At 58.3% G+C, this 26480-nt stretch overlaps 3 protein-coding genes across 4 annotated transcripts; 2 read left to right on the top strand and 1 right to left on the bottom strand.

Annotated features, from left to right (window-relative positions):
* Positions 1-256: 256 nt before the first annotated feature.
* LOC133262648 (uncharacterized) lies at positions 257-10208 on the top strand. The gene is made up of 10 exons (XM_061442036.1): positions 257-378; positions 829-961; positions 2972-3118; positions 3812-3875; positions 6604-6893; positions 8506-8629; positions 8717-8917; positions 9010-9322; positions 9728-9832; positions 10056-10208. The coding sequence occupies exons 1-10, from the start codon at positions 257-259 to the stop codon at positions 10204-10206; spliced, it is 1650 nt and encodes a 549-aa protein (XP_061298020.1). The 3' UTR covers positions 10207-10208.
* A 566-nt stretch (positions 10209-10774) lies between these two features.
* On the top strand, positions 10775-13676 carry LOC133262271 (BPI fold-containing family B member 3-like). Of its 2 annotated transcripts, XM_061441279.1 has the most exons (6): positions 10775-10835; positions 11329-11389; positions 11859-11950; positions 12030-12072; positions 12729-12784; positions 12943-13676. In XM_061441279.1, the coding sequence occupies exons 1-5, from the start codon at positions 10785-10787 to the stop codon at positions 12758-12760; spliced, it is 279 nt and encodes a 92-aa protein (XP_061297263.1). In that variant the 5' UTR covers positions 10775-10784; the 3' UTR covers positions 12761-12784; positions 12943-13676. The 2 variants fall into 2 exon arrangements, with proteins under 2 accessions (XP_061297263.1, XP_061297262.1); XM_061441278.1 differs by lacking the exon at positions 12729-12784.
* Positions 13677-19669: 5993 nt separating this feature from the next.
* On the bottom strand, positions 19670-25952 carry CDK5RAP1 (CDK5 regulatory subunit associated protein 1). Its single transcript, XM_061441402.1, has 13 exons — positions 25736-25952; positions 25265-25368; positions 24815-24849; positions 23910-24013; positions 23503-23713; positions 22590-22710; positions 22071-22301; positions 21745-21842; positions 21594-21649; positions 21357-21487; positions 20590-20739; positions 20032-20172; positions 19670-19910 (listed from the first exon to the last, which is right to left on the bottom strand). The coding sequence occupies exons 1-13, from the start codon at positions 25950-25952 to the stop codon at positions 19830-19832; spliced, it is 1680 nt and encodes a 559-aa protein (XP_061297386.1). The 3' UTR covers positions 19670-19829.
* Between the last annotated feature and the right edge of the window lie 528 nt (positions 25953-26480).

Genomic DNA, 26480 nt, shown 5'->3' with positions numbered 1-26480 from the left:
AAGTGGGGAGCTGCTGGGTGGCCTTGGAGGAGGTGTCCTTGGTGGTGCTGGTGCTGGTGGTTTGCTGGGTGGTGGTGGCAGGGGCTGCCTGGCAGCTGCTTGTTGGAGGGGGTGATGCCGGCGGTGGCTTGCTGGGTGGAGGAGGCGCTGGAGGTGTGTATGGGGGTGAGCCCAGACCCCCCCCCCCCAGGGAATGGCTGGCAGCTGGTGGCGATGCCCCCAGGGATGCTGTCCCCATGGGGGTGCTGGAGGAGCAATGGATCAAGGACATGTGCTCAGTGATGGAGATCCCCTCAGCACAGTCAGGACCCTTGGTGGCCCCCCTGGCAGTGGAGAGCTGCTCAGCAGCTTGCTCAGCGCCGTGCAGGGGCTCACTGGGTAAGGACAGCACTGGTCAGAGTCCATGTTGGGGGGGCACCACAGTGCTGGTTGTGGGCAGCAGTGGTGATGCTGCAGGAGATGCTCTGGTTTGGAGGTGATGCTTCGAGATAAACGACTCTGCCATTGCACCGCTGCTGCAAAGAGCCTCTTGAGCCGCACAAGGTCAAGGAAACAGGAGCCGACAGCAGCTTGCCCATAGAGGGTGCACCGAGCACACCGAGCAAGCGAATGCTCACTGGCTTGCAGCCACCCCATTTCAACCCTTATCTGAAGCCCAGCACCAAGCAGAAGCACAGGCAACAGTAACTCAGCTATAACAAAGCTTCTGGTGAAGCTGGCGAATAACTACACCAGGGAACCAACAGAGAAAGCTCGGTGTCTGTTGTCCTTTCTGGTCTAAGCAGCCCCTGAGCTTCCTCCGAAGGTCGCTCCCTTTGCCCTGTGCAGCCTCCTGGGCTTGCTCGGTGTCGCGGTGGAAGTGAGCATCACGTCAAGGGCCAGGCTCACCATGGACGGCACCGGCTACCCCACGCTGGCGACAGAGATGCGGCACCCTCCTCGGTGGCAGACTCCTGTGAGGGTGAGTGAGGGACGTGTCCTCTGCTGGCATGGGCCACCTCACCATTGGCTTTGCTGTCCCCAGCCTGCACCCACAGAACAGCAAACACTCAAGGGCATCTCCCCATGGCACGGTTCTCACTGGTGACAGCCACCCCCGGCCATGTCCCAGGGCTGGCCGTGGTGGCCCCTGCCTGCTCCATGTAAATGGACACGTTGTCCAAGGGCTGCACAACCCCACAGCGATCCCAGAGGGACATTCCTGTCCCACGTGTCACGCTCATGGGTCACTGTAACCGGCACTGCACAGCATCTGCCGAGATGGGAGATGTGGGGTGTAAATCATAGAACCCACTTGGGCTGAGTCTGGTTCTGCTCATTTGAGGAGACTCTACACTAGCAGATAAAAGGCAGCAATAAATTTCCCACTGGCTATTTTGGGATGCAAATTACACTTATCTCATGCAAAATCCAGGCAAGCCGAGTCACTTTGCTGCTGCAATTGCCTTGCTCCGGCAGGTCTCTGCTCCGCTCTATTCACAGGGAATTGTTTAACGGGAGCCATTTGCTCTGCAGCAGGATTTTTCATAGTGCTCCTTTATTTTTCCACAGCCTGCTCCCAATTGTGGATAATTTATTGGCAAGTGTCCTGAACAGACTTCTTCCTGATCTGGTGCGTTGGGATGAAACTTCCACCCTGGAAAGGAGCAATGAGTCTGCAAAGCTGCAGCGCAGCTCCTGAGGCATCGCTGGAGTCCCAGAATGGGAGCACGGCCATGGGTTGGGATTAGGGAGACACACGCCGTGTCTCCATCTGCTGCTCCCTCCCTCCCTCGCTGACAAGGTCAGTGCCCCAGCGCAGGTCCGCCTGGCTGCTGGGAGCTTCTAAGGATTCTCTGGACCATGTTGGGGCTCATTGAACCTCTCCTCCCTCCTAAAGCCCCAGGGTCTCTGCCGCCGTCCCACATGGGCCCTGGGACCCTGCTTCTCTGACCAAGGGTGAAGGTGCCCAGGGGCAGGTCCGGAGCTGGTGCAGCCCCAGCAGCACTGGGAGCGCTGCCCCCTTCGTGCCTGGTGCTCCCATTCCCAGGCCAAACGGGGCTGTGAGTCCTTGTCCGGCTCTGACCGTGGGTCACCCCCTGTCCCCCCGACCCCTGCAGCTCTGCCCGGTGGTTGACATCGCCCTGGGACTCGTAAACAACAGCTGGGTCTTGTGAACTGGGAGTACTGGTGGGTCCCTGCCCTGCCCTGCCTTGTCCCCGTCACCTCTGCTCTGCCTGCCTGAGGACTGTGAGGCTTTCCCTCTGCTGCTGCAAACCCCTCACTTCACCCCATGGACCCCTCATCTCCCCTTTCCCCGTCTCTAATGACGGACAGAAGGACCCCTTGGTGCATAACTGGGCACTGCAGGGGGCTGTGAGCTGGCCCCTCCGTTCACAGCTGCTCCGTAGGGAGACGATGTCTCCTGCAGCACAGAGTGCAGGGAGCCAGGGCCAGGGAGCTGCCCTGAGCACCTGCTGCAAACCAGGGCTCCTCTGGAAGGAAAGATCTGCTGGGCTCAGGAGGGGCGATTTGCACCTGAGCCCACAGGGAACCACTGAGTCCCATCCTCTGCCCCAGCGCTGGTGCCCCGGGCGTGCTGGGCAGCATCGAGTACACCGCGTCCAGCCTTCCCCTGGTTCCAACCTGTTCCTCGAGGTAGGCTTGAACGTAAGTCAGTCAAGTGCTGCATCTTCTGCCCCGTGCGCCAGGGCTGGGCTATCGGGTTTGGGAAGGTTCCCTTGAGCCACCCGGGCAGCGGGTGCCAAGGGCGCCGCGGGAAGCTCAGGGAGATCCCAGCGCGTTCCCTGCTCCCGCTGCTGCCGTCATGGGAGGGCACCACAGGGCTCCCGTTTCCCGAGTGCCCGGCGAAGGGAGCGCCGCGGGGCTGGCTCGTGGTCATGCGTGCAGCCATCGCACGCTCCAGGGGCGCGAAGAGCCGTGACGGCAAACACTGCAATGCCCTGGCCGCTTCCTTTCCGTGGAACTCCAGGCTGTCATGGGGAGCGTGGCTGGGGCCGGCTGGACCATCGGCTGGCAGAGCCAGCAACTGCCCCCACGGGTGCCCGTGCCCCTGCTGCCACCCATGGCAGCCACCGGCTCCGCGCGTCTGGGCACCTCCTTGAACCTCCTGAGCTTGGTGCCGTGTCCTGCAGAGCCCCCCTGCCCTCTGCTCCCTCTCTGACCACAGCACACCTCCTTGCTGGCCCCGTTCTCAGTCGAGGACAATAAACTGAAGTAGGGCACCGCGGGGCGGCCATGGCCATGGCTCTGCAGCGATGGGGGCAGCAGCAGGACTGGGTCATCAGAGGAAGTGCTTGGGTTTTACTCACCTCTGGTTCCTCCCGCAGGGCCGATCTCTCCTTGGTGTCCTCGTCCATCGGCGGCTTTGACGTAGGAACAGGAGCAGCCTCAGCAGCACACAAAACCCACTGCAGAAAGGAAAGCGCTGGTGGACACTGGCTCAGGAGAACTGAGAGCCGGTAATGGCTGTGGTCTGTTTTGAACAGCACCTTCCCGTCACCTCTGGACGTGGACTTTTTTCATGGCTGATCCATGAGTGGTTCTCAGGCAGATCCTCACTGTGAGGCCCTGGCTCCATGGAGAACAGAGGACATCCCACACATGTCCTCAATGTCCCCTTGGGATGTGCCCAGGGATGCTCATCCCTGTGCCTCGTAGGGGACAATGGGAAAAGCCAGGGGACCCTGGGCTCTCCTGTGGCAGGATACCTGCGGATAGAGCACGTTTGGTTTCCAGGGGTGGCTCCTGCAGGACAGGGTGAGGCCTCGGGACCAGCGGTGGCACTGAGGGACCCCTCTCCCTGCTGCAGGTCTCCCTCCTGGACACGCTCATTGGCCAGGTTCTCGATGTTGCCCTCGTGCCTGCAGTGGACGGTGAGAACCTGCCCGCTCCCCGTGCTGGGTGTGCCATCAGTGTCTGCAGTGAGCTTCACCCCACTGCATGGAGCAGGAGCCAGCGGGACCTGCACTGAGGGCCTTGGGTGGGGTGGGAGGGCTTTGCTGGGAGGTGAAACCTCACACCCTGAGCAGCCTCCCCGGTTGCTTCGCTGGCAGCAGCAGCAATGGCAGGATGCTTCGGGGACAGCAGCAATGGCAGGATGCTTTGGGAGCAGCAGCAATGGCAGGATGCTTTGGGAGCAGCAGCAATGGCAGGATGCTTCGGGGACAGCAGCAATGGCAGGATGCTTTGGGAGCAGCAGCAATGGCAGGATGCTTTGGGAGCAGCAGCAATGGCAGGATGCTTTGGGGGCAGCAGCAATGGCAGGATGCTTTGGGAGCAGCAGCAATGGCAGGATGCTTTGGGAGCAGCAGCAATGGCAGGATGCTTTGGGAGCAGCAGCAATGGCAGGATGCTTCGGGGCAGCAGCAATGGCAGGATGCTTTGGGAGCAGCAGCAATGGCAGGATGCTTCAGGGCAGCAGCAATGGCAGGATGCTTTGGGAGCAGCAGCAATGGCAGGATGCTTCGGGAACAGCAGCAATGGCAGGATGCTTTGGGGGCAGCAGCAATGGCAGGATGCTTTGGGAGCAGCAGCAATGGCAGGATGCTTTGGGAGCAGCAGCAATGGCAGGATGCTTTGGGAGCAGCAGCAATGGCAGGATGCTTTGGGAGCAGCAGCAATGGCAGGATGCTTCGGGGACAGCAGCAATGGCAGGATGCTTTGGGAGCAGCAGCAATGGCAGGATGCTTTGGGGACAGCAGCAATGGCAGGATGCTTTGGGAGCAGCAGCAATGGCAGGATGCTTCGGGGACAGCAGCAATGGCAGGATGCTTCGGGGACAGCAGCAATGGCAGGATGCTTCGGGGGCAGCAGCAATGGCAGGATGCTTCGGGGACAGCAGCAATGGCAGGATGCTTCGGGGACAGCAGCAATGGCAGGATGCTTCGGGGACAGCAGCAATGGCAGGATGCTTCGGGGACAGCAGCAATGGCAGGATGCTTCGGGGACAGCAGCAATGGCAGGATGCTTTGGGAGCAGCAGCAATGGCAGGATGCTTTGCCAGGATGCTTTGCCAAGTCCCGTGGCACAAAAGCCCTTCTGGAGAACCCTGCGGAGGGGGGGTTGCACACTGAGAGGATGGAGCTGGGGACTGAGGTTTGGCAGCGAGCCCTGCCTGGCACGGAGCTGGGCTGGGCTGTGCCCCACAGAGGTGCTGGCAGAGGGGGTTCCCCTCCCCGGGCTGCTGAACATCGACATCGATGTCATTGAAGTGCTTCAGACGTGCCCCGATGGCAGCCCCGCTCCGGGGCTCTGCACAGAGGATTCCAGAGGAAACCAAACCCCTTTGCTTCCCCAGGATCTCTTGCTGTCAGTGTGAGCCGGGGACTCCGGGCTGCCAAGGGAGCCCTGGGTTTCCCTCTCTGCCCCCGGGGTGATGGGACTCAGCCTGCCCAGGGAGTCCCTGCTGCATTGCTCTTCGTACCCAATGCAGTAACTTGGTCTCCTCCATGCAAACACTGCGTCCCACCTGCATTGCTGGGACCTGGACCGCGGTGGGGTTTGGCTCTGAACGTTGTTTTGACTCCTCTGTGGACGCTCGGAAGGATCGGGGGTATTTTGTGTTCTCATGCTTGGGTTTAACAAAGTCCATCCCCTTCTGCAGCCACCACTGGTGCTCCGGCCTCTGTGTGTGTGTGGGGGGGTGTTCCAGTGAACCCCGGGGCTCAGGATGGCCCCCAGTTTATTTATGGCCAGGCTCTTCCCTGCTCTGTTGGAGCAATGAAGCCTTCTCTAAGGCTCTAAAGCTGCCTGTTGCTCTGGGGGAAAGGGGAATAGCTGGGTCAGATGTAATATTGCTGCCTTAGAGTCTGTCCTGCCCTGTCCAGCCAAGATCCACCCTGAAAACCACCTGGAAACAGGTTTTTCCTGTCATCTTTCATGCTTTTCTTCCCTTTCTCTCTATATTCATTTCCCCATTTTCTTTTATTTGCTGTTTCTCAACTTCTCTTTAAACTGTTGAGGTTTTTCTTGGAGGCACAGCCCATCTCCTGCTCTCCTCTGGGTGACAGGCAGGTTTCACAGCACAGCTGCTATGCCCTAGATCCACACGCTCCTAGTTTGTGACAACTTTTCATTTTAATCTGCCTCACGCTGTTTCTGTATGGAATTAACTCGCTGGCAGGTAATGCTCACCTCTCACTGTCCCTGGTGAATATGATGGAGCATCCCCTGCGCCATTCCTGAGACCCTCTCTTTAGCCAAAGAGATAAGAGCATCCCCAGCTCCTCGTGGCATCCCCCTGCACCCCAAGGTTCTGAGGTGGCTCAGAGTAACCGTGATGCTCTAAGGATGCTCAGGGGTCTGCATGCAGAAAGAAGAGGGGGGAGAAGGAGGAATCACAGATTTCCACCTTGATCAGCATCTTTCTGCTTCACTTTGGGAGAGCAAAGCAAGAGAGACACTGAGTAGCCATGAGCAGCACAAGCCCGTGCTGGCCATGGCCATGTCCAGCTTCTCTGGACCATGTGCAAGGAGCCGCATGGCGCTGGGTGGGATGGAGCCTGACCAGAGCATCCCCTGCCTGAGGACACGGGCTGCTGCACCAGCACCCAGGGGTGCATTGCTGCACCCTCACCCCCGGTGCTGCTGCCCTGGTCCCAGGGGCAGGAGGAGAAGCCCGGGGAGCGGGATGCAGCGTGTCCGGCAGGAGGAGAGCCGGTGGGCACCGCATCCAGGCTGAGCTGCTGGCCAGGGCCCAGCACGGCTACGTGCAGCGTGCGGGGTCAGGCTGGTGCAGGGTTCACACTTCACAGCCAGCGAGGAGGAACTATCCCGCTTCATCCTTCCCTGGACCTTCCTGGTTCCTGCAGCTCGGGTATATAAGGCTGCTCCTGCCAGCCAGCCCCGCAGAGCGGCCACGGCAGCAGCACCACTGCAGCAAAGGGCTCCAGGTAAGCGGTGTTGCGGCACAGTGGCCACGGAGCAACTGCTCCCGTTGGGTGACCTGCAGCAAAGTGTGACGCGGCTTTAAAAGCAGGAATTTTAATGATGTTTTCTTTGACTTCTGTAGCAGCATTTAATAATTGATGAGAATTAATTTTTAAAGCCAGCAGAGCTCTTGCTTGTCAAATTCCATGTTTATTTTTGTTGTTACGTTACCACTGAGCCAGCAGAAGTGACTGGGGGTTGGTTGCTTCATGCTCTCGGTGACCAGAATTCAGAGCCATTTTCAGCTTATCAGGTCTCATCTGAGCTGCTGTAAAGCCTTCATCTGCAGAGCCATACATGAATTTTGCATGTGCAAGATGTTCAGCCTAAACGTGTGTGACCAAGGAGACAGCAACCTGATAGATAACGTTAATAACTGCGGCGGCAGTCGCGTTCTAAGAGATCTTCTGCAAGACCTGAGAGCCTTTGGGGGAGCCTCTTGCAATGCTGCACACGTCTTGCAGAGACCCTCCAACAAATCCCCCTGATTTTATTTGACACGGTTTTCAATAGGAGCTGCCTGAGCCTCCCTCCTCCTCTCCTGTTCAATAATCCCAGCTCCAGGAGCTGTGCATCACTGCGCTCTGATCAAAGGGAAAATCTCAAAGACAGGCCAGTGAATTAAAGTCTAATTTGATTGTGCCAAGAACTGTCATGGAGGGATTGTTTTCAGAGCACCTGGAACTGATAGCGCAGGTGTTCAGTCTGACCTCAATAGTGACGTTGCTCGGTGCTGAGGCTCTGCAATCCTTTCCTCAGAAGGGAAAGCTGGGACGAGGCCTAGGACATGGGTGCTGCAGGTGGGCATTCCTGAAACAGGGACCCACGGCAGCGCTTCCCTGGTTTCCTGTTCTCACTTATTTGAAGCACCTTTCTGTGCCTAAACAAGCACTCCACAGTGGTGATTGCAACCCCAAGGTGCCCAGGAACGCAAGGTCCTTGAAGGTGCTTTCTTTTGAATAGAGGCAGATCAAATTCAGGGAAAATGGGCTCTTTTCATAGCCTGAATGGAGCGCCATGAGAAGAGCAAACAACCTGCCCATGGCAAAGGGAGTGTGGTCTGGCTGTGCCGTGGGCTTTAATAACAGTGTTCTTCATAGCAGGGAGAAGGACGCGGCTTTGACACGCACCGTTTTTCATCCGGCTGCGTCCCTGTGAGTGCTCCTCTTCCAGGGTCACTTCGGAGCGGTGGGAAGCCATCCATCTCTCCCTGCAAGGTCCTCCTGCCTCATCTCCATCCTCGAGCTCTCTTGAAATGGCATTTTCTCCCTGCAAGCTTCCCTGCAGTGACAGGCACCAGCTCTGCAGAGGGGTAGCCCACGGGCATGCACAATGCAGAGCAGCTCGGCGCCGTGCTTCAGTGGCTGCCTGATAACCAGGAGCAGTTTGACCTTTCCGGGTGGGAAAAGGGTGCTGTGGGTCTGGGCTGGCCCCTGGGGGCTCCATGTCCAGGGGGGGACCTGCCCCACTGCCTGGGAGCAGCGCACGTGAAGGATGGAGAGCCGGATCGGTGCCCAGGCTGCCCATTCCTATGGGGTGGGGCTGATGCTTGAGCTGATGTGGGTTTCTCCACAGGTGCTGGGTCAGAAGATGCTGCGCTTCTGGTGTCTCGTCCTTGCCACAGGCCTCCTGCCCCCCTCCCAGGGCCTCCTCAACCTGGGCAGTGTCCTTGGGCTGAGCCCAGCGCAATCCAAAGACGGTGAGCTCCGCGGTGCTCCGTGTGTCCCATGGGAGCATCCTGGCACAGGTGGGAAGTCTGAGGAGCAACTGGGACTTTCTTGTGCAGGTCTGCTTGGAACCGGTCTTGGCAGCGAAGGTCTCCTCAACCAAAAAAGTGGCTTGCTTGGCACAGGCCTCTTTGGTGAGGATGGGCTCCCCGGTACCGGCATCCTTAGCACGGGAAGTCCGAGTGGAAAAGGTAGCGGAGGTTCCAGTGATGCAGGAAAAGAGTCCGGCAGCTCTGGGATCCTCGGGACAGGCCTCCTAGGTGAGGAAGGTCCACATGGCATGGGTGTGCGTGGGAGAGGAGGCTGCTGGGCGGTGAAAGCCAGGCCAGTAATGGAGATGTGACTGTTACAGGAGGACAACCTGGCAGCAGCGGTCTGCTCGGCACTGGCGTCCTTGGTGGAGATGGGCTCCTTGGCACTGGTGTCCTTGGTGGAGATGGGCTCCTTGGCACTGGCGTCCTTGGTGGAGAAGGCCTTGGCAATGGTCTCGGCAGTGCCCTCCTTGGCAATGCGAGCCTTCTTGGACAGAAAGGTTTGCTTGGCACAGAGCTGCTTGGAAAAGGAGGTCTCCTGGGCAATGGAAGTCTCCTTGGTCTCGATGGCGTGCTGGGTGCAGGAGGACTGCTGGGCGGTGGAGTCCCTGGCACACCAACACACTTCTCCTGGTAAGTGGGCACCGAAGCACAGGGGTGGTGCTCACTGCAGGGTAACGGATCAGTCCAGAGGATGGGTTTCCCTAAGGGGATGCTCAGGAGCCAACTCCTCCCTCTTACACCAACCACCAGTCCCGGGCTCATGTGAGGAGCTGAGATAGGGAAATTCCAACCAAAGATGGGAAAAGTCTTCCCTATGGGAGTGATGCGACACTGTGATGGGCACCCCGGGAGCTGGGGGTGCAGCCCTGAGCAAACTGACCCTGCTTTGAAGTTGTCCCTTCCCCACCATCACTTTTCACTGGGAATATCCCCAGAGGTAGCAGGTCATGCAGTGAAGAGGAGGAGATGGGGCTGCGGGGGCTGCTCCTGCTGACCCTGCCGTCCCAAGGTGGGTTTGCTTTGGTGTCGGCCCAGGCTGAAGGTGCTGAACCTCGAGAACGTGCGAGTGTCCTGCAGGGTCGTTCACGGCAGCGAGTTTGTGCTGAGCCTGTACTCGAAGCTGGTGCTGCGCTTGCCAGGGTGAGCAGGGCTGGGGGAGGCGGCGGAGCGGGGCCGGGGGGAGGATGGCATCTTCCTGGGTGCTGGGGGAGCATCCCCAGGCGCTGGTGGCACTAAAGCATCGCCCCGGCCAAGCCGACTCCAGTGGCCCTGGCACAGCCAGGGGCAGCTCCGGTTCAGCCAGGGGCAGCTCCGGTTCAGCCAGGGGCAGCTCCGGTTCCCGAGGTGCTTCCCTGTCCCCCAGGATTTTTCAGTTTCTGAGCGGCTCCTCGGTGGAGACAAACATCACGTCCCACATGGCGCTGACCCAGGACACCCCCGGGGACCTCAAGCTGGTGTCTAAGGATTGCAGCAACCTGCTTGTGGGCTTCAAAGTCAACCTGCGGAGGGGGTGAGCGTGGGCGCTGAGGGGGTTTAGCAGGGATGGAGCCATCACTCGGGAGCTCAGCCCAGCCCCTCTGTGCCTACCTGGGGCTCGTCCATGGCCGGGTTGGATGGGGCTTGGAGCAAGGGGTCCCTGCCCGTGGCAGGGGTTGGCGCTGGAGGAGCTTTAAGGTCCCTTCAACCCAAACCACTCTGGTTCTGTGACTGTTCTACGACATAGCCATTGATCTGTGTGGAGCAATGCATGCGCTCGGAAGTGGTTAAAACAAGAGGCAGGACTCGCAGCTCTTTGCAAGTCTGCAGCGGGGCAGAATTTCAGCCTCAAACCTGGGCACAGATTTCCCCCTCAGCAACCAGATTTGGGAACCAGGGAGCAAAATCCGCAGCATCAGTAATTCCTGCTGAAGCCTGGGGGAGCTGTGGGCTCGCGGCATCTTTTAACGCAGCGGCAGGAGCAGACGACGGGTGCTGGTGCTCCCGTCCCGTGCTCAGGGGGCAGAGCTGGGGTTTGTCTGGATGCCAAGGCCTGGCTCTGAGGCCTCCCCCAGCGATTTCTGTGCTTCCCTCCCTCTGCAGGTTTTTCACCACCATGGTGAGCAATCTGCTGAACAGCTCCCTCCGGTCCCTCATACCCGCGCTGGTGAGTGCCTCAAAGCCCGTCGCTCTCAGAGCTGCACTTACTGCAGCTCTCGCCATAGCTGTGCAGCAGTTACTCACACACACTCTCTATACATACATGTGCACACAGCCACATCCCGTGAGTGAATTCCCAAACTCCCCTGATCTTTCTTACAGCCCGGAGTTAGTTGTTAGGAGCAATTCAAACGGCATCGCTCGGTGGCACGGGGTAATCGGCACCCGACGGCTCTGTGAAAGGCCGGTTCCGAGGCGCTGAGCAGGGCTGGCAGCCCCAGAGGAAAGGGGCTTCTGAGCAAACCCTTTGTTCTGTTCAATGGAATCCGTGCCCCTCGCAGAGAGGGCTCAACAACTGATGTTGTTTTTTCCATGGGGGGGCCTGTGAGGAGCCGATTGTTCCATCTTGAGTTAAACCTGTGAATCCCACGCAGTGGTAGGAAGCGCATTGCTACACCCATGGTGTCCTCACCAAGGCTGAGCCACTTGTTCCTTTGCAGCTCTGCCCGCTGGTGAACATCTGGGTCAGCATCATCAACATTAAGCTTCAATTCCTCAACCGTAAGTCGTCAAATTGCCTTTTCTACATTAACTTTTAGAGGAACACTTGAGCTCTCTCTCCAGTCACCTCCACAGGCCCTGGGGGGCTCAGGAGAGCCGGACCCACTGGAGAAGGGGTTGCTTTGCTTGGCAAAAGCTGCTGGGGGGGCACAGTCCTGGCTCATCCCTGGTACCTGACGTGGCAAAACCACCCTGGCCCTGCTGTCCTCCAGTGCCCAAGGCCAGGTTGGACACAGGGGCTTGGAGCACCCTGCTCCAAGGTGTCCCTGCCCGCGGCAGGGCTTGGAGCTGGAGGAGCTTTAAGGTCCCTCCCAACCCAACCCATCCCGTGGTTGTGTGCTGGGGCCGTGGCCAGGCAGGACTGAGCTCCCCAGCCTCTGGCTCCATGCACCAGCACGGGCAGAGCACCCAGCAGGTCCTGGTGAGCAGCCGGCTCTGCCCAGCCCCAGCCCCACTGACCTCTCCTCAGGCGTCGTCTCCTTTGGGCTCCTGGGGAAAATCCACTCGGCCCTTTCCAGTTTGCCGGTGTCGAGCGGGCACTACATGGAGCTGGACCTGCAGGTACGGCCGTGTCCACCCCGGCCCCCCCGCCCTCCCTCTCCCTCCCCTCTCACACCTTCCTCTCTCCTTGCTTGCACAGAACTACCCATTCCCAAGCGCCTTCATCGACTGGCTCCTGCGCAGTAAGTCCAGGCACAACGGGATCCCCACTGTGGGCCAGACGGGCAGCAGCCCAGGCTGTGGGGATGCTCGGGGCGATGCAGCCCTGCTGCAGGTAGTGGCCAAGAGCGGGTCCCCACGGCCCTGGGGTGCAGCCAAGGTTCAGGGTGCTGACGCATCTCAGGAAGGTCCCACAGAGCGCTTCCACCCCACACAGCGGTGCTGGGGGTGGTTCCTGGTCCGCAGTCCTCAGAGGCATCCCCCGGCTCAGGCCCTCGCTGCCTCTGGGTGTGCGGGTGTGAGACAAAGTCTGTGTTCCCCTACACGGGCCCTGCACAGCCCTGGAAAAGTCGTTCACCTCTCATAAGAGGATTTAATAATATTTACTTAATAGGAGTGAATAATGGTCCTCGGGATGCTGTGAGGATTAATTAGTATTTGCAGAGGTGATTGGAAGAGCTTTCAGCCTCATATGCATGCAAAGTTAATATATAGAGGAGGGAAGGAAGAGCTGGCTGCGGTCCCAGCTTCCCCCGAGGCGTGCTCCTCAGGGCACTAAATCAGCTCTGCCCCTGCAGCTGAGGGATCTCAGCCATTGCTGTGTCGGGAGCCGGCCCCACAGATGGGAGCTGTGGGGCTGGGGGGGCCGGGGGGCACTGACCTGGGTCCCTCTCCCCAGTCACAGGCATCAACCTCGGGGGCACTCCGTAGCCATGGGGCCAGCAGCGCTGTGGGGTAAGGATGGTTTGCTGGGACCTGGCTCAGAGCCCCGGTGCTGGTGCTGGGCTGGCTGAGCCGAACCCTCCAGAGCTGAGCCTGCACTGATGGGGAGCACGGAGCTGCTGCTCCAGGCTCCTGCGCTGCCCAAAACCTCAGCTCCAGCATCCCCACAGGTACCCCACGGCCATTCCCACTGCTCCACCGTGAGGAGGAGGAGGAGGGAGGAGGATTGCTGGATACATGGAGAACAGACAGGAAAATAGAGAAACCCACCCAAGAAAACTCCCTGCTTCTTCTGCGTTACGTTTCAGACTGATCACTGGAGTCTCGGTCCACCCCAGGGTTAGCAGTGCCAAGAGTTATCTTTGCTGCTGCATAGTGTGCCAATGCACTGCTCCCGCTGGATCCAGGGCAGCAGCCTCAGGCCATGCCCACATTCACTCCCGGTGTCACAGCCACAAGCCACTCATTAGGGCACCCACTAACGAAGGTACAGCCTGACCCCAGCCCCTCCTCAAGCACCCCACGTTCTGCCTGGCCCTGGGCTGTGGTTTGGGCTGGGAATTGCTCGGCACGGAGAAGCCTTTCCTGGTGCTGGACCAAGCCCCCCCTGGCTGGCAGTGGGGATGTCATCCCATGCGGCTGCCCCATGGGAGCCCTGTGAGTTTGCACCAAATCCCTGTGAAGGGAGAGAAAAGGGACAAGCACCAGCGGCCTGTGGAGGCTTTGTCTTTGCTCTCCTTCTGCTCCGTGACGGGTTTACCATTTCAAAAGGAAATGTTGCTGCTTCCAGCGATTTCATCCTGTTAAAAAGAAGGCAGAAAAAGGCCTAATCCAGCCCGTACGTGGCTGATGCGTTCCCACACAGCTGTGCTTCCAGTGATCAGAGGAAACGCTATCCCGTCCTGTGATCCGCAAGTGGGGCTGGGTGTCGCGCGTGGTGGGGGAGGCGGATTCACGTCCCTTCTGTTACTGCTTGCAATAAAAGGGTTTTCTTCATCTGCATTCCGCACGTGGCTTGGTTCCTTTCTAACCTGCCACAGGGGTTCTGTGTTTGCCGGGGCTTTGCTGTTTATCTCCCCATCAGCCCAGCAGTGACTCACAGCAAAGAGCACTGAACAGGTACATCTGCTGGCAAGGTGGGGAGCCACGGCCAGGCCAAGCCCTGCCGACCCTCTCCCGGCTAAGGGCACGCAGCCGTGGTCCACGGGAGCAGTAACTGCTCCCCTCATTTGTATTTATGCAGATTTATGCTGCCCTTTTCCCTCAGCCTCTGGTTCTTTTGTTCTCTGCTCCTGCTCCCCGCGTGCTGCCAGCGAGCCGGGAGCTGTCGGACATGAACAAACACGTCCCTTGTGCCCCGCTGGGGCTCATCCCCAGACTGGGGCTGGGACCAGGACCCCGGGGGTGCCACACGGCACCGCGTGGCATCAGCCCCTTCCCAGTGCCGTGGTGGCTCCACTGCGAAGCACCAGCACCCTCCTCTGCCTCTGCCCGTCACCGGTCCCTCTGCTCCTGCCCATCCCATGGGCACAGAGGGGGTCCCGGGAGCCAGATTTCCAGGCAGCATCTCCCCTGCTCCCCAGGACCCACTGCTCACCCCACATTCACACTCGACTTTGCCACCAGCTGCGGGACTTGGCTCTTCCTCACTGAGGGCACTCAGGAGCGGAGGTGAGTGGAGCAGCAGGGCTGAAGGTGCTGGGCAAGGGGGCCATGGGGGTGCCCCCGCAGCCGACACCAGCCCCACTCTGGGGCTCCACTCCCCAGCTGGGTTTGACAGGAGTGGGATCTGTGTGAAACCGGCCCCGTGCTGGGCAGCACCAGCACAGGGGAGCAAGGGCTCGACAGGAGCAGTGATGAGCGCCTTTGGAGCTGAACCACAGCTCAGGTATTTCAGCTCAGGGTCCCCACAGAGTTATCTGTGCGGGGCAAAAGCTGCCAGGGTTTTATTCGTCAGAAAGCAGCAGCTTCTCACCATTTCCCCGTGGTCAGGAGGCTGAAGGGCTCAAATGCCCACCAGAAAACCAGCTTCTAAACGCAGTGATGAAACGTGAGGTCTGGGCCGGTGGGCGGGGGTTTGCTTTGGCCCCTGTCCATGCAAAACCAAAGCCCTGAAGGCAAACAACAGCCTCGGCTTTCACTGGGCTCGCTCCGGTGCCTCTTTCGTAAGGTGCTTTGTTGTACAAGAGCACCCGGCCCAGCTCTGAGCATCTCCCACGCTCTCCCACCCAACAAGGGCACAAAGAGCCCTGGAAGATGGATGAGAGCTCGGCGCTTGCAGCCGGGCACTGCGGATGCTGGGCCCATTAGGGTACCATTGCTCCCAGTAGGGCTGTGCTGGGCTCTCTGCTGAGCACGGGTGGGGGAGGTTTTCCCATCAGCAGCTGTTAAAGATGGAGTTAAATGAGGAAACCCTGAGCAGAATCTTCACCTCCAACGTCAGCACGGTCCCTGTCTCAAAGGGAACTGTCCTGTGAAACACCCGCTCGGGTCTGACAGCTTCCAAGCTGCCCCCGGCCTTCCCGAGACTTCCTGCCACCGGGTAACAAGAAGATGATGTTAAAAGCAGGTTAAAAGCAGCCGGAATAACGCAGAGGGGATGGAGCCGCTTGCTCAGGCTCAGCCCCCTGCATCGGGGCTGACGGGAGGGGGAGCCCCCGCTCCGGCTGCTCCTTGCCTCGGGCTGTGGTGAGCATCCCTCACCCGGTGGCTCCGTCGCGGTGCCGCCCCACGCCCGGCCGCTGCCAAACCAGGGCTCCTGCGGGGAACCGGGCACCTTTCCCTTCACTGACGCAAGGAGCGAGGTTTGGGTTTGCATCAATCCTCTCCCCCCACGTCCCACCCCTGCCCTGCCCCATGTAATCGACTCCTGGAATGAAGCCCAGGGATGCATTTTCCTGGTCTTAGGAAAGAGACGGAGGAGATTTGGGTGTTTGCTTTGCTACCACTGAAGGTTCAGTGAGACAGTCCCTGAAGCCGGCTCCCTGACTGCTGGGAAGGTGCCTCCAGCAGAACAGAAACCCCAGGCATGGCCCCTTGAAATAATGGGAGATAATTCCCATTCATTTCCAGTTTCCTAGGAAAAGTTCTGCTAAGAGGGGTGAGAACGTCCCAGCATCCTGTCCAGTTAAACCTTAACAGTGTCCAACACTGGGGAACCCAGTAACTCCAGCTTATTCCAATGCTGATTGTTTTCATTGGGAAAACCTGTCCCCTTGTGTTCAGTCAGACACCCCCCCCCCCCCCCAGGAGTGACTTGTGCCCATCACTGCCCGTCTGTCCCATGGGACACCTGTGAAAAGGGAGTCTCAGAGAATCATCCTGGTTTTCCAGCCCAACCCCGCTGTCCCCATGGATTGCACCACCTCTGCCTCATGGAGGCATCTGGATTACTCTATTGGCTCGCGAGAGCACCAGGGTGGCAGAGCTCAGGCTGGGATTAGAGGGGAGCAGAGACACCCCAGTGTCACCTCAGCTCCCAGCACTGGCCACCCTCCCCTCACAGAGCCCCGGGTGACTCTGCAATAACTCAGGCAGCAGGGGAAAAGACTGGAATAAAAATATCTGGAAGATACGGAGCCATTAATGAAAAGCATCAGAAAATAGATATCAAGTAATGACACCATGGTGAGAGCTTATTAATAGCAAAGGCTAAAGATAAAGCTAATTTAAAGCTGATGAGACAGGACAGCTCATCTCCAGGAGAACAAGAAGTCAATAGCTGGCTGTCAGTACAGGAGCAAATTGCTCGCAAGGGAGGAGGGAAAGGCACAGGCCCCAGAGCAGCAGCTGCTGTGACAGACCTGTGAGATCCACTCTGCATTCACAAAGCCCTGGAGAGCTGGGGGTGCTGTTCACATCCCATTGGAATTCCATGCACAGCCAGCAGCACTCCAGGGTGTTGCCTGGATGGAAATGCTCTCCTGGTGCTGGGTGGGCTGTGGAGCAGCTTGGGGCTGGTGCGAGGACACTGGGATCCAGGCACTGCCCGGTGCTGCGATGGAGAGCACCTCGAGTTGCCAGCACAGAGGAGCTGTGTCTGAAGGAGCCTTTAGGAGCAGCCGTGCTCTTCCTGCTGGAGCCCAACCACAGCCCATTCCCGAAAGGAACAAACTCAAGGTATAAATGAGCTTAGAAACGGAAACCCTGTTAAAACATTCTCTGTGTTGCATTAAATCCCAAAGCTTCACGCAAACACCTTCAGCAATGGTGATGAAAACCCACCGCAGGAGACCCCCATGGACCCCAGCCCGCAGCAGAGGTGGTGCAGGAGGAGGAGGCCGGGGGAAAAGGGCTGGCAAGAGCAGAAGCCTCTCTGCCGCAGTGACATCCCCTGGGCACGGGGAGGGAGCTGCTCCGAGCCTTGGAGATGGGCACAAGGCTGGGCAGGGGTAGAGCAATGATGCTGAGGCTGAGGCTGCCCTCAGGCTGGTGACTGCTGCGGTGAGCTAAGAGCGCCCGCTGCCGCCTGTCCCTCCCTGGGAGCCCAGCCGGGACCTGGGGCCAAACGGGTTTGTTCTCCAGCGCTGCGATGGGCGCCAGAGAACAAACGGGCTCCTGTTCTCCCCGGCAGAGACCCCCCTGCACGTGAAGCTGTGTGTGTGCCCGTGGCGATGCCCAGCGCCCGCTGCGAGCGGCGGGGAACACGTGCAGGCGGGGTTGGGAAATCCCGGGCTCAGGAGATGCCAGGGGGCAGCGGCACCCCCGCACCTCGGGGCTGTGCGGGGAAATCCCAGCTGCGGGAGCTGCTGAGGGGTTTGCCCGCGGCTGGCACCGGGCAGGGCTGGCTGCAGGAGGCACGGGAGCCTTGCTGCGTTCCCAGAGGGACCGGGGCAGGAGGAGCCGCGGGGCTGAGCCCGCAGGACGCCGATGGAACCCCAGCCCAGCAGACAGGGAACCACAGAACTCCTGCTGCTTGGCAGCAGCGGGACAGGCTGGAGGGAGCAACGTGCCTTGTGTGAGCTGCTGTGAGCACTGATCCCTGTCAGACACTTACCCCCAAACCTGGCCCCATCCCGCTGTGAATCGGGGGGGAGCTGTGGAATCGAGAGGTGTGAAGGAGAAGGGGTCCTCGGGGCCTCTTTGCAGAGGCTACATTTGGAATGAGCCTCTGCTTCAATCAGAGACCCCATTAACCCAAATGAGAGGCAGATGTTCCAGGGCAGGGGCCGCAGGGCCCAGCTGGGGGCACACAGGACAGCACAGACCCGCTCCCAGAAGCACTAAGGCTTTGTCACTATGTACTGGTGCTGCTGGGCCAGAGCCATGTCCCGGGCTGTGTCCCCAACCTTTACCAATAGCTACAGCAGAAACCAGGCTCAGGGGGCTCCTCACCAGTGCCACAGCCCATGCCCAGTGCACAAATCAGTAGGAGAACATAAACTTGGAACCAGAGGCATTTGAACAGCAGAACGAGCAGATAACCCCAAACCCGTGTCCATAAATACCTCCTTTGTTCTGATGTGCTTTTTTTATCCCTGACTTCTGGTCCCGTGGTGTTATTTCTCACAGTTTCCATCCCAAGCGCGTGGATGCAGGAAGGGTGAGCACACAGAGCACTGGCCTGCAGAGAGGAGGGGTTTAGGATGGAGGGTTGGACCTGAGGACTCCTGAGTCATCCCTGAAACAAAATCCCACCCAGCATCCAGCCCATCGTGGTTTCCTCTGGGGAACAGCTCCTGCTGGGCCCAGGAGCAAGCAGAGCCTGGCAGGGGCTGCTCCAGCTCTTCTCCAGAAGGACAAGAGCAGCTTTCAGATCGTAACAGGGCTGCTGCCTCCTGGGAGCCCTACAGGAACACACCAGAACTTGTTCTGAGCACTTGGTAAGGGCTGAGCTGCATTAGATGCACCTCATGAGGACAGTTATGGAACTGGTTGAAATTAAGGCTTTTAAATACTGGTAATAAAAACCTGGGAAGCCTCCTTGCTGGTAACACAGCCCAGAGAGTCCCTGCCAAGCCTAGGTACTGATTCCTGGATCTGTGTTTCTCTACAGGGCAGGTACAACTCGTGTTCACACTAACCAGTGCTCTGGTCTGGTCCCCAGCTGTTGTACCACAGCATTCCCACCAGAACCAACCCCTTCCCATTGCAGAGGTTTGCCAAAATACCATAGCCCTTCAGCTCCCAACAGCAGAGTGCACAGGCACAACTGGCTTGGGGGAGGTAAAGCCCCATGGAGCTCTGGGCTCTCCCTGTTCAGGCTGGCAAAAGAAACACAAAGGAATGGGTATGAGGCCCATGTTCAGCCTTCCCAGCAGCCGGATCTGGGGAGCAAATCTTCTGGCAAGTGACACATCCCATCTGTAGCCCCCAAGAAAATCACATTCCTGCTTCCAGGCAGCACCAAAGAACTGATCCAGCCTCCAAGGTCACTGTAAGCACGTCCTAACACAGGCTCCACTGCCTTAAAATCTCAGCCCTAAGGCCAATAAAAACCAAGAGGCGAGGTAAATAGTGAGCACTGTGGCTCCTCAGGGAGCCTGTGGAGCAAGCATGGTCACCTCCCCATCGAAACCCAGCTCTCCTCCTCATCAGGCTCTTGCTCTTACAGTAATGACTGTAAAACCACTGCAGCTGGCCTCATGGAGAGCACCCTGCAGCCATGCTTCCCACCGGGAAGAGGTGCCTGTGGGGAGGAGGTCAGAGAAGGGAAAGGTGCGTGTCAGCCCTTCTGAGGGCCACGGATCAGGCTGCACAGGGATGTGAGCTGAAAGCAGTGCCGCAGGGCACTCCTCCGCCTGGGCTGCAGGAGAGGAGGTGACCAAAGCCAGAGGCCAGCCCTGCAAGGGCAGGCAAAGCCCCAGCACACGTGAAAATACAGCATTACAAGGCACGTGGGTTGGGCAGCTCCCACACAGCTGCCAGCCCTTTCACCTGCAAATGCGCACAGATCAATGAAGGGCAGATTGCTGCCAAACCAGAAATATATGTATTATTATTTCCCACATATTCCGATATACACACAGGGCCCTGATTCTACCCCATCTCCTGACCAAACTTCCTCGTTTCCTCCTGCAGAAACGTGCTGCTTCCACCCAGCAGCAGCAGGGACAGCTCAGTGACACGCTGCAGAGCGCGAGAGGGTTGTGCGGCGGAGTGGAACCCCCCTCAGGGTCTGGGAGCTGGCGGAGGTCACCTGAAAGGAACGGCAAAAGGAACAGAGTGAGGAGGATCTGTGCTAATTTTAGGCTCCCCTGGCAGCAGCGGCTCTGGAGAACAGCAAGGAAAAGAGGGACCAAGCACTGCAGTCAGGTCACCTTCACCAGCACGTAGTCCCCTGGCTGGGCCCTGGCCAGAGCCTGGCACCCGGCAGCATCCTCCACCTCGGCATCGGGGAAGATCACCTTGATGTTGCCATCGTTCCTGCCACACAGCTCCAAGGCAGAGCGCTTGCTGGGCTGAAAGGAGGACAGGGAACATTACCTGCCTGGCAGCAGCTCTGATTCACTGCTGGGCTTTACTGCCTCAGGAATTAATTGAGCACTATTGCCAGCATTAAAATCCCCACTGCACACTGGTAAGCTTGCCATGTTAGCAAGTCCTCTGGCCGAGCTGCTGTGCTGACGCCCCCACACCAAAGCCAGTGTTTCAAAGCCTGCCCTAATTCAGTACTTAGCCAGAGACATGTCTCTAACCTATCCCACCCCCTGTGCTCAGCTCAGGGCTCTAGAAAAGACAGGCTGGGTGAAGCTTAAGTGTGAAGACACAGTCATGGAGTCCTAGGATTGTGTGGGGAGAGAAGGGAGGGCAGAAGTGATGATTGCTGTGTACAGCCTAAGAGGGGGGGAAGAGGACTCTGTCCCAGGCACACTCACCCCCTCCACCAGCACCAGCTGACACTGCCCCACCATGGCCTCGTTGGCCCTTGCAGCCTCCTCCCGAAACACAGCGATGAGCTCCTGCAGCCGCCGCTGCTTTACCTCTGCGGGCACGTCGTCCTGCAGGCGGTGAAACGCCCGGGTCTTCTGTGAAGAGACACAGCAAGACTGGCCTCAGTAACCAGAGACCACAGCCTGGTCTGCCCCAGCCAGCTCAGCTGCTCCTCCAGCAACAGCTCTCCACACATGAGTTTGCATTTACAACCTCAAGGAATGTTTTCAGGTGCTAAGCAGCAACATCTCAGTTCCTTGTTCTTTCTGCAGCACCTTTTTGGTGCACTGAGCATCAGTGGCTGTGTGGAGCAGCTCTGCAGCTCCTATGAGATGTCTGTTGCCTGTTTGTCCACAAGGACAGACAACAAATTCTGCCTCTTCTAGTCCCATGTGATGAAAGCCGACGTATATTCCTTACATTTCTCAACCTCCTGTCCTCTATCCCATCAGCACCACACTTTGGAGAGGATTCTAATGGAGACCTGTCAACTACCCACTCTTCCCACAGAAATTCCTTCTGAAAATTCACTTCTCTCCAGACTCAATTGACAGAGCCTCTGTCCCTGGGCTCCAGCCCAGCTCCATCAGCACAAGTTCTCGAGAAATAACACACCCACAGCCAGGTCTCTGCAGGACAATGTGTTGTGGGAAACGACTCAGGAGCTGATGCCCAGAGGTAACAAGCCTGCTCCATCACGTCCTGCACTCACCTCTCTCATGCTGTAGGCAAACAGGAAGCCCACGTTGTAGCGGACATCCTGCAGCAAAGATACAGTCTGCTGGTGATCTTCTTCTGTCTCTCCACAGAAGCCGGCAATGAAATCGCTGCTTAAGCTCACCCCTGGAACAGAGACACAGCTTTACACCTCCTCAAAGAGGAGAGGAAGGATCTGCTTGAGAAAAGACTAAGCTGTGCTCAGCTCAGACCAGCCAAAGGGAACACTTGCCTGGAATGGAGTCACGCACGTGGTGTACAAGCTCCAAATACGCTTCTCTTGTGTATCTGCAATGAAGAACACATGGATTTGCTCATCAGAAACCCATGACTGGTGAGAAGAAACCAGCAGCCAGGATCAGGGGGCAGGGCACAGGACTCACCCCCGTCGCATGGCCTCCAGGACTCGTGTGCTTCCGCTCTGGGCTGGGAGGTGAAGCTGTTTGCAGATGTTGTGTCGCTCCTGGATAAGCTGCAGGACCTGCAATGAGCAACAAGGAGGCAACATCGCAGAGAGCTCAACTCTACCGGGATGCCAAGGGGAAAGCCAGCAAACTGCAAGCCTGACAGCTTTAGCACAGACATTCCCCCTCCCAGGAGCTGCTGTTCCCGTTCTGGGGTTCAGCATTCCCTTTGGGAAGGAAGCACAGCCCACACATAGCGGTTCAGAGCCTGCCTACAGCAGTCCAGGTGTTCATTTCACACTTGCCTCATCAGGGAAGTCCTTGGGGTGTGGGGAGGTGAAACGGATCCTCATTTCTGGATCAATCCTGGACACCTGGTCCAGGAGATGTGCGAAGCGCAAACCGCCTGGCTTGGCTCTGTAGACTGTGCTAAAGCCACGGCTGAGGCCTGGGGCTGCCGCCGACTGAAACTGCACCTCAGACATGTCTCGGAAGCTGTTGACGTTCTGACCCAGGAGGGTCACTTCTTTCACCCCCTACAACAACAAACGGAGGGAAACCACCATAACCCCGTCAGGATGGCTACACTGCAGGCAGCCATGGCTCTACTCTTACTTCCAGGAGCAGCCTCCAAAGGAGGCCCTCCCTTCCCTGCCTGGCTCAGAGCATTACAAGGGGAATCAAAAAGCCACTGGTGGAGCCCTATGGTAACCTCATCTCTGCAGATAAAGGCGATGCATTCAAAGGTACCACTGAAAACACCTGCACTGAGAACCAGCCCTCCTCGCATGGCTTGGGACAGGAGGGGGGAGGCTGTGCCGCACCTGATCCGAGAGCATCCTCACTTCCTGCAGGATGGACGCAATGGGGCGGCTCCTTTCCCGGCCACGGGTGAAGGGCACGATGCAGTAACTGCACATGTTGTCACAGCCCCGCATGATCGATCTGCCAAAAGCAAGCACAGGTCATTCCACCATCGCTCTGGAAGAGTCATCCCCAGTGCATCCACTCCTGCTTCATCAACCACTGCCTTTACCGATGCCCTCAGCGTGCAGCACACACAGCACGAGCTCTGAACACAGCTCTCACACACCGCTCCAGCCAGCTCTGGCTTCTGCTCACCCCCAGCCAACACCTCCTCATTCTTCATGCATGTTTCCAAGAAACTTGGAAATTGCTGAAGCACAGACTTGCACCACAGCCTGGCAGGGATGAGAGATCCTTCTGCATCCTGTGCCTACAGAGGGTGATACCGTCCCTGTCTCTTTGGCCACACAGCAGAATCTGATCACAAGTTTAGGAGTCTTATTATCAAAACTAAACAAATGGAAATGAAGCCAACAAGTTACAGCTCATGGAGGGTTAGAAGAATTAAATAGGAGAATGTGTGACAGGACGTGGCAGAAGGGAGGAGGAGAGGCGCAGGCTTCAGAAAGGTACAGACAGCAGTGGGACAGGAATCACTCAGTGCAGTGCCAGGCTTAGACAACCAGCACTCTCCAAGGAGAGCATGAGCAGCCCACAGCCAGGCAGAGCACAGGCAGCCTCTCCAGGGCTCAGTCACACAGTGAAGCAGCAGCAAACAGTCTGGTAGGCTCATGCTTCTGGGCTGCTGGGAGCAAGTGCAGCCAGGCATTACATCTCCTGGGTAGCTGCTGCCACTGACGTGTCTGTTCTGCACAGCAGCATTTCCAAACCAGAGCCACAGAAACATGCACAGGAAAAAGAGGTACTTACACAAACGCTGTCGTGCCACCTGCACTAGTCTGGACAGGCAGAATGTCTGCATAGGTCTCATCTAGTGACAGCAGGACATTGGCAGCTTGTTGGCCAGACTCTGCCACGGCCAGCAGCCGGGGGAGGTCACGGTATGCATCAGGGCCTGCCACAATGTCCACCAGCTTCTCTCTGTGCAGAATCTCCTCCTTTAGCCTCTCAGCCATGCATCCTGCCATCAAAGGAGAAAGGTCCTCGTGAGGAAGTGCCCACCCTCCATCACACTCCTGCATCCCTTTGCTGGCTATTTCCACCCCGCAGCAAAGGCTTGGAGCTGCCAGAGGGGAGGAGGAAACACAGCACAAGGGGCAGTGGCACCACGAGGGGCCAGGGCACACAGCGTGTGCTGCCCAATGCTGCACAGGTACCCAGGATCCCGATGCGCAGGGGGGAGCCAGCCTGCTGCTGCCGCCGGGCCTTCAGCGCGCTGAGGTGTCGCAGGCGGTTCCAGATGGCCTGCTCTGCCTTCTCCCTGGAGCCAGGAAAACAGCCGTTACTCCAACAGCCCCCCGGCCTGAAGCAGCCCCAGTGCTTTGAGAGGAGAACTGAGCTCAAGCCAGGGAACCATCCACCACATGGAAGCGTCTGTGCTGTGTGCACTATGTCTTATCTACCATGGTTTGTCTCGCTCGGCAGCACCTGCGCTGCAGAAACAGCTCAGGGACTAAGCTCTAGTGGAGAAAAAGCCTGGCTGAGGCAGGCGACAGCGAGCACGCTGCAGGCGACAGCGAGCACGCTGCAGGCGACAGCGAGCACGCTGCAGGCGACAGCGAGCACGCTGCAGGCGACAGCGAGCACGCTGCAGGCGACAGCGAGCACGCTGCAGGCGACAGCGAGCACGCTGCAGGCATCGTCTGCATTCAGAAAAGACAAGCAAAGCTCCCTAGAATTCATACCCCGAATTGCCCCTAAATGGTTCCCCTGTTTCTGAGGGGGGACCCAGTGCCAGAGGCGGTCACTTGCAGAGAAGACAGAACAGCATTTAAAAATAATGATCAGCATCATCAAGGCACCAAACTGTGCAGGTCTGCACCTGCCCCCAGCCTGTTCATAGGGCTCACAACACTGAAGAACTTCTTCCCACTACACAGAAAAGTAATTCATGGCACAATTCACGTTACACATCCCAGCATCACTCAGCTCTACCCTCAGCTACCCAGGTAGTTTCCCATCTGCATCCTCCTCCTCTCGCACGACACATTCATTAACTTGGTTTTGAAATGGCAGCTCCTCAAACACTGTCCCAAAGCAGCAGTGACAGAAGCTTCCTTACCTGATGGAGCAGGTGACCAGGAGAATCACGTCTGCCTGGATTGAAGGACAAAAGAGGGAGAAGAATCTGTAACAGCCAGGTGCTAACTGCTACCCCCTGCAGGGTAACCCGAGGGGGCAGATCAGAAAAATCACTTAAAGCAGTGGAAAGGATCTGCCCAAGTGTGTGGTGGTTTCAACAAAAAAGGTGCAAGAAACTACCAGCAGAGTATTCCACTACATGAGAGAAGCTGACTCAAAGACGAGTCAGGAGCATCCCACTGTGCCCAATCCCTCTCCAACAGAGCGAGCCCAGCAGTTGAAAGGAAAAAGCCAGCCCACAGCTTTCCAGCACACTTATTAGACGCTTCCTTCTCTCCAAAGAACTTCAGCTACAAAGATCCCAGCACTCCCCAGGGCTCTGCTCCAGACAAGGGCTGGGACTCGCAGGCGCGCTGCCAACGGGGCTCACCTCATCCAGCTGCTTTGTCCGGGTGTAACCGCTCTTCTGCAGGATGGCCCAGGCGATCTCGGTGTCATTGACGTTCATCTGGCAGCCGTACGTCTCCAGGTACACTGCAACACAGGCGCTGGGATGCAGGAGCCTGTTCCCGCCACCTTCCCTAGAGGAAGGCACCTGCAGCCCCACCACTGGGCGGCACCAAGGCTGCCTTCGCCTGCAGCCCGCACCGCAAGGGTAAACCAGGCACAAAGATGAGCACACAGAGGTGCCGGAGCAGCCGGGTCCCCAGCGCAGCTTCACAGCGGGGAGCCGCCAACGAGCCGGGCTCGTCCAACCCCTCCAGGGCCCCGCTCCCCCGCACACGGACTCCGCGCCCCGGGCCCCACCGGCCCCCACCGCAGCCCCAGCGGCGGGCAGCGCAAACGGGCACGGCCCCGCAACACCCCTGCGGGGGAGCGGCGGCACCGCAGCCCCACGGACCTCTCCCGCTGCCGGGGGCAGGGCCCGGCTCCAGCGGCGGCTCCGGCGGCCGCTCCCCCTTGGCGGCTCCCCTCAGGAAGTGCCGCAGGTCCGGCCCCGAGGGCAGCGTGGCCCCGCGCCGCTGTCCCGGCCCGCAGCGCTCCCGCCGGGCAGCCCCGCCCCGGGCAGCGGCCCCGGCCGAGCGGAGGAGCCCGGCGGCCCGGCCCCAGGGCAGCATGGCCGCGCCGGGTGCGGCGGAGCCTTTAGCGGGACGGACCGGTCGCGGCCCCGCCATAAGCGGTCCCACCCCCATCCCTGGCCCCGGCGCTGCGTTCCGCGCTGCCGCTGTTCCGCCCCGCCGCGGAAACGTGAAGTAACGGTGAAAATACCGTTGTTAATAACGGTGTTTGTTAATAACGGTGTTAATGACGCTGTGTTAATAGCGGTGTTTGTTAATAAAGGTGTGAATACCGTTGTTAATAACGGTGCTCGTTAATAAGGGTGTTAATAACGGTGTTTGTTGTTAACGGTGTTAATGACGGTGTGTGTTAATATCGTTGTTAATAACGGTTTTAATGACGGTGTGTGTTAGTATGGTTGTTAATATCGTTGTTAATGACGGTGTTAATGACGGTGTGTGTTAATATCGCTGTTAATATCGGTATTAATGACGGTGTTAATGACGGTGTGTGTTAATATCGCTGTTAATATCGGTATTAATGACGGTGTTAATGACGGTGTGTGTTAATATCGCTGTTAATATCGT

Source organism: Pezoporus flaviventris, unplaced genomic scaffold, assembly GCF_033815535.1.
Source record: "Pezoporus flaviventris isolate CSIRO_AGI_PZ_B2104156 unplaced genomic scaffold, CSIRO_AGI_Pfla_v1 ptg000213l, whole genome shotgun sequence".
Taxonomy (NCBI): Eukaryota; Metazoa; Chordata; class Aves; order Psittaciformes; family Psittacidae; genus Pezoporus; species Pezoporus flaviventris.
Note: the sequence above shows the minus strand (reverse complement) of the source record. Positions and strands in the feature narration are given on the sequence as shown.